At 29.6% G+C, this 7,588-nt stretch overlaps 1 protein-coding gene across 1 annotated transcript in view; it reads right to left on the bottom strand.

Moving 5' to 3' along the window:
* The window catches only part of LOC105360309 (uncharacterized), a 186,574-nt gene that overhangs the window by 89,477 nt on the left and 89,509 nt on the right, over positions 1-7,588 (bottom strand). Inside the window, exon 4 of the mRNA XM_011497187.1 lies at positions 420-671. Coding sequence (XP_011495489.1) covers positions 420-671 — 252 coding nt within the window. The remainder of the gene's footprint in view (positions 1-419; positions 672-7,588) is intronic.

The raw sequence follows: 7,588 nt of genomic DNA, 5'->3' as shown, positions 1-7,588 counted from the left end.
ATATATATATATATATATATATATATTTTTTTTTTATTCTGTATGCTTATTCAGTTTTCCAGAGTTTCTCTCTTTTTACATTAAATGAGAAAAAATATTCAATTTCATAATGCAACTTACAGATTGTAGCACAAAGATGAACTGTACAATTACATTTTTCATTGTCTGTCAAGTTGTAATTTTTTTTTCTTCTCTCCCCATAATACACGACCAATTATTTTACCTACTTTTGTGAAAATTAGACGTATCGCACGATTATTAGCTTTTCAATACATTAATCACCAAAATCTGTAATACTTCGGTATAAAATATGTAATAATAATAATAATTTAGGCTAATTTTATTAACTATTTAAAGATTTTCTTATACGATTCAAATGTAAAAGGACTGTATAGGAGTAGAGAAAAAATGAAATTCACCTGTGCTTTCGGATCCTGGCACATCGGGACAAGCCTGATACCTGAACAACAATCGGCTCTCGTCCGTGCAAGTGTCTACGTTGCTCTGTGGACTCGAGCACCTACCGTGGCCTCGATTATACGTGAATGTCATGGGTCCATGGAAGGGACAAGGAACCGAGGTCGCTTCCTCGCGGAACATGGAGAACAGCAACGCATCCCCGGTTATGTAAGAGCACAATGACGATAAGCTATCTCGCCTTTGACAATAAGCTGGAATGAAATTTTTATAGATATTATTATGGAAATTTATATTCCAGAGCGGTGTTACTCTATAAGTAGTTTATTTACATTCATTGACGTTCAATATCCAACATTCCTCCTCCTACTCCCCCCCCCTTCCCGCTCTCATTATGTACTGCAAGTTAATATTTTTTTTTTTTTTTATGGACGGGATACAGAATATGATGCCATTAAAATAAGCTTCTTTTCGATTGATTATACATTAGATCCGACAGTATAAGCAATCCAAATTCATCTGATAATACAAGAAGCTTATTTCTATAATAATATAATTAGAATAGTATTTTAAAATGCCGTACGTAAGCAAGAGCAGTTGGAATTCGAACCTGAATCTTCATTCGAATATTACGACCATAAAGGGCGCTCAGCATTTATTCTTATAATCAATTCAATTTAACATTATTCTAATGTATAATCAATAAATTGAACCGACGCATTTTTAATTTCATTCTTTATAATGACTTTTATATAGTGTTTCATAAACTATTGCGAAACGGGCAATAGAAATACGCTTTCGCGAACATTAATAAAGCCATTATTTTGTACGATATAAGAGGCGTATTCGTAGACAGCATAAAAATGAAAATAAATCTTTTAAACATAAATCAGAGCTACACCGCAAACCCAATAATACTCATGTATATTCATAGAAATATTTTCATCAAATAGTTAAAAATTATTAAAAGCGTCGTACGAAAATTGCAATAATGTTTTATCCATAATAAAAGTCATAAATCACTTCAAGAGAAAATGAGAGCAAAGAGAGGATTTTAATCATTTAAGAAACTCGATACTTTGCATCGTTAATCACGCGTGAATCATCGTTTCTAGAATGAACGAAACCAGCTCTACTCTCCCTTCACCCCCACCCCCAGCCCCACCGCCACCCACCAGCTACCACCAATTCTTTAAGTCCATCACTTTCTTGGAACTTTTTTTTCAAAATTCTTCAAACTCATTTGCCTAATGAATACATTGTGGTAAACTATCCGTTTATTCTAGCATTATCTTGCTATCTCCAATCATTTATCACCTCCGTGCCGGAATTGTTATTTTCAAGCGAATGTCGAAAGTTTTATTTAGTGACATTTATACGTTAACGTATATTATTTATCATATAATAATTCAAGTTTTTTGATGTGAATAAAAGTTAAATTTTTCGTATTTCTTAGGCACGTGCTTTCGTTATATTCACGCAAATGTAATATTCAAAACATCCGACATTTTTATTAAAATTTCAGTGTCAGCACTGCTTTTGCAATAGTTATAAAAATTATATTATTTTCCAGAAAATAGACATACCATAAATATAGCTGAAATGCATTATATAGAAACGATAGAATTTCATCTTGTGCTTAATTAACAGTGACACATATTTATGTTCATTATGTTTTAAGACTTTCTAACTACGTACGTTGAGATCTTTATTTATTATAAATGGTAACAATAAATAAAGCGTAAGATAAATTGTTAAATTGATTACAAAAGTTGCCTCTTGTACTTTAACGATTGAATAAATTTGCCTCAATATATATATATATATATATATATATATATATATATATATATATATATAGGATATTATTAATTATTCAAGCTGCTTTTATAAATATTCATGTTTTTTCAGCTTATAGGAGTGAATTCATTCTTATCTTACGTACTTCTTTCTTATTCACTCGAATTGTAATCATTGTAATGATAATTTATTATAATAGAAAATATTTTAAATATGTCCACTAGTACTTATTTGTCATTTAATATTTCAAATGTTTAAACAGGATATATCGATAATAACATAAATAACAAATTTCTTACAATAAATTAATTCTAATGACTAACAGCAATTTTTTATTTTAATTTTAAATAATAATAATGAAATATATTCTTATTTCACCCGTTAGTTACTTCTCCGTATTTTTTCTTTATTTCAATCTCATTCTACAAATAATTCTAAAAAATGTATTACGATTTCAAGAAAATTTTTAATGCTTTTTTTTAACATTATATTTTATTTTATTTTATTTTTTCTTCTAAATATGAATATAATACTTTTATTTTCAGAAAAATATTGCATAAAATATAAAAGTTAATTAATTATATATTATTATATTATATTTATATTTCTCGTTTCCATTCTCGTACTCCTTACGTTTATCAAAAAGTCTCGATTTCTGGTCAAACGTGAAATTCAACGATCATCGATTATTAATTCCCGAAAAGTGCAATGTTATGTTCTTGAAATCCGCAGCTTCTCCATTTACCTTCGCTCTCTTTCCTCCCAAATATCTAACAGGCAATGTAATGGAGCAGCTATCCTGCGGTTACGCTCGTCTTGCACATCCTGTCAACATTCATGTTTGCAGATAGGAGGGCGTGCGTATGTATGCGCGCTAGATGACGTTGGCTAGATTAAAAGCCGGTAAAAAAGAAAATTAAAAGAAACGGGTCGGAAGACATTGACAAATCATCGAAAAATGTATGGTTTACGATATAGAGGCGAATAACAGACTTGGACGTTCTTGTTCCGCTCTTCACTACTCATCGACTTGCTGCTTATTGCTACATTGACCTCCTTGATTTATTTTGCATCTAAGAGAAATTACTTGTACTCTATATAGACTAGAAAAACTAACATAAAGAGTGCTATTTGATTTTTATGATCAAAAATATAAATATCGGCTGTTACAATTGACGTGGAATAATTGGCTTGAATTTAGATGAAGTTGACATTATCGAGTTGTTTATATTGATATAAAGTTTACTTATCAACAACTAAAAAGCAAATTTGCTGATAAGTCTATGATGACATATAATAGGTATAATATAGGAATACATTTCTCAAAGTTACTTTATTTCTAACATCTTTTACTTTTTACTATCATTTGTCAGATACGATATGTTTCTTATTCTCTATTTATCTTTATACGCTCTGAGATTTACTTACAAGATAAATATTTTTACTTTTCACGCCTGTAAATGTAAATACTAATATGTTCACAAAACTGTGCAACAGCTACATAACGCGCAAAGGGAAATTTTTAGAAAACTCACGGAATTACGTATGTTTTTTTCGAATATAGCGTAAGCAAGCAAATAATTTAAGTAAACGAATAACTTAAATATGGTATTTTAACGATGATTTATTATAATCCATCAATATACATCTGTCTCTTCAATAGCTTTAACGCAAGTTATTCAAATATTATGTGCATTATGGTTGTAATGATGTAAGCAAAAAAAAAAAAAAAAATCAATATTGATCAATATAGATAATCAATGACAAATTTATATTTATTGCGCAACGTTATAAATACTTAATAATATATTTAATAATATTCCTTTAACAGAGTAGTTAAAACCTTATAGCCATATTCTTTTAATAGAAAAAAAAAATTTTTTTCTTGCACAGCCACAGCCACTAAAAAATATTTACTATAGTGTTCTCAACAAAGTAGCATACGACCAGAGAGAAACGTCAATTTTTTTTTATTTTTTATTTTTTATTTTTTTTTTTTAAATACCCATTAAAATTTTAGTTATGCTTGGACCTTAATTGAAAACTTCCCTTCGCTCTTGCCTTTAACATCCCTCATTCTCATCTCCCTCTGGCGAACTCAGGGCGCTCCTACGATTTACGACTAGCGAGGAAGGCTTTTATGTGTGCGAGCTTGCATCCAATTTTCCTCCATCTCATTAGCTGACAATGTACCGAGTGATTCTGACGAATTCGCAGTCCGCGTACACGAGGCTTCATCTTTCTATTGGCCGAAAGGTTTAGCAGAATGAACGAGACCTTTGGGCTATTCGATTGTTGCGCGCATTGTGTCGGCGGTCGTAGGTGGGGTTTACTAGGCGTGGCGAGCGGTTTTCCGCTCCCATGAGGGACCGAGCTAAGGAGATGTTATGCCGTAGTGCGGATACTGAATTATTCGCAAACGGTTGAGACAAGCATTTCACCGATATCTCGGGGATTAACGAGAGTTTAGTCTATTTGTCTAACGACGTAGTATATGCACCGGTGAAACTCGATTATTTGCTTCTATCATAGTTTCAAGCTTTACGTGACAAAAGTCCGTTTCATACAGAGTCATTACTGATCAAAACTGACTTTTTTTTTTTTAAGTGGTCAGTAATTTTTAATGACATAACTTTTACGAATAGAATAAGTATCAGTACGATATACGAAGTTGTCAAAGAGGAAAATTTGTATTAAAATTTTGTCTTGTAAGATTCATCAACAACCGAATCAAGCTCGGTTCAAGCTATATCGTTGACCAACAATTCTTGTAGACACCTAATAAGTACAGTAAAATTGGACTTTTTTACATGCAATGAGAAAAATGTCTCAAATAATAATTATATAATAATGAAAAAGTTTAAAATTGAATTCATAAAATAGAACGAAATTACTAAATTTTACAAAAAAAAAGAAAAGACTTTCATTTAGTATCCTATAACTCGCAAAAATAAAAGCAAAGCGAGAGAGACAGTGTGGGAGGGGTGGGGGAGGAGTAGGAGGAGGACGGGGGTAGGAGTAGGAGGAGGAGGGGGGAGTGGGGACTACAAGAGAATGATCGCTGGAGGCAATTGCGACAAGGAAGAATTACCACAATATAATCAAAGAAATGACGTTTAAATATCGATTCAAATGAAATTATAGAAATCTTTATATCCTTATTTCCTTCAAAAAATTGTAATAGGAGTAAACTATAATAGCAATTCAATTATTTATTGTTTACTTGATCAGTAACTTCATAATTTATTTGATTCATAAAATGGTATTCCCAGAAAATAAGGAATTTATTTTGTACATTTATTTACCGATGTTAACTTAATTCACATATTTTCAAATAAAATGTATTGATAGCTTAAGGAGAATTAAATTCAAAATTTTTGTCAATAAAAACACTAATTAATTTTGTTGAAAATTCAGTCTAGTTACTATAAACATGTATTATCATTCCTTTAGCTAACTTTTTAACATACCAAATGGTAATTTGAATTGCGATTATTCTTACTATCCCTTTCACAGATAATCGCCAATATGACGATAATTTATTATTATTGTTCACAATTTCGAATAAAATTCTAATATAAATACAATTAATAGTCATTAAATTTATAATATTAGAATGTAATTATCTTATAAAAACGTCACATCACTTATTTTAGCGTTAAAATGAATATTGATTCTGAATCAAATTGAGTTATAATAGAGCAATTACATTGCTTTATGTTTTAAGTATTGATTTAATTTAGATAAAAAAATAATAAAATAATAGTTATCAACCGTAAATTTAAAATTCATCATATTGTAAAGTGATAAACTATAGTTTTAACAATATGACGATTATCGTGATTTAGTTTGAACGCGCCGAGTTTATTTTATTCAAAAAAAAAAAAAAAAAACAAGAAGAAATTCTTGATTTATATTTTGTGATTATAAAATTATTGAAAATTATTGAAAATTATTGCAAATTATTGTAAATTAATTAGGATGTGTAACAATAAAAACTTATTTTTATATTTGAATTAAAAGGCCAAAAGTGCATAATTATTATTATTATTGATAATCGACATCAAGTAGTAATTTAATATTTGTATTAAAATATCGACTAAATATACATTATCCATGTAAATATAAACATTTACAACTGATGAATATTTATCTTAATAAAATAATGAATACATTTAGGTATTTTGCACGATACATGATTAATATAAACGTCTTTGTAAAATGGCATTCAAAAAGTATAAAGAAGCAGCATTACAAAGGCAATTTATTTTTTATATATTTATCGAATAATAATAATATTTAATTTTCAAGATTTTTATAATTGAAATTCTACAAACAAGAATTATGAATAATTTGGCAATTCGGAGAGTAGAATAATTATTTATAAGTTTAAATTAGCGGCTTATCTAACAATTACTTATAATCAAAGCTTATTAAAAGAACAAAAGAAAACATTAGAAAATTATTTTTCAAACGAGATGAAACATTTTCTCCATTTAATAATTTATTAATTAATTTAAATACTAATTGAGCTATTGGGAAATTACAAGGAATTCTCACTAAAATGCACCTAAAATATCAATAATAAATATCCGTATGGATCAAAAGACTTTTCATAATTTATAAACACAGTTGTTTGTTATTAAAATATCAGAACTAAAGAAATGAGCAATTAATAGTTTGATATGTTCGATGCTACAAAGCAATAATAGTTGTGGTATTCCAATAGGACATGCGCTGTAACACATTTGAGTTTGAACAACAAAATCAAAGCTCAATTTGCAGAGAGGACATCAAGGTACAAAAATTACAAAATTCAAAGTCATCGCGACCTATAAATTAAATGTTTAAATTAAAATTATGAATTTGGAGGAACGTGCGCCGCGAGGTGTACCGCGTGTATCGCGTGCCTGATAAATGGTCTTTCGCATACTAGGTTTATCGTTTTCTTCCTGAATCCATTAAACAATGGTAATGCATAACCATTTAAATTCCATTTCCGCGATGAATAAAAAGGAGTTCCCCAGTGTATGGGAGAGAGGAGAAGTGGCTCCGTGCGTTTTGCCCAATAGCGGAATATCGCGCTAGAGTTTGCAAAACAAAAGGGTAAAAATAATAGGAAGAAAGATGTGGAGAGAAGGGGAGGTTAACGTAACGTAAACTAACATTACGTTGAAAAGTTCATTTTAAAACACAATCAGTATAATAATGGTTTTATCTGTGCAAAATGGCTTTACAATACTTCGAAATGCTCTCTTAGGGTATTCTTTCTTTCTTTCCGCTTCCAGTCTTCCTCATTCTATATACTTCAATTATTACTGTTTATCTTTTGTTTTTTAATACTCTTCTATTTGTTTATGTGTTCTTCTTC

The sequence above is a fragment of the Ceratosolen solmsi genome, unplaced genomic scaffold, assembly GCF_000503995.2.
Source record: "Ceratosolen solmsi marchali unplaced genomic scaffold, CerSol_1.0 scaffold13, whole genome shotgun sequence".
In the NCBI taxonomy this organism is placed as follows: Eukaryota; Metazoa; Arthropoda; class Insecta; order Hymenoptera; family Agaonidae; genus Ceratosolen; species Ceratosolen solmsi.
This window is presented reverse-complemented; position numbering and strand designations above follow the sequence as displayed.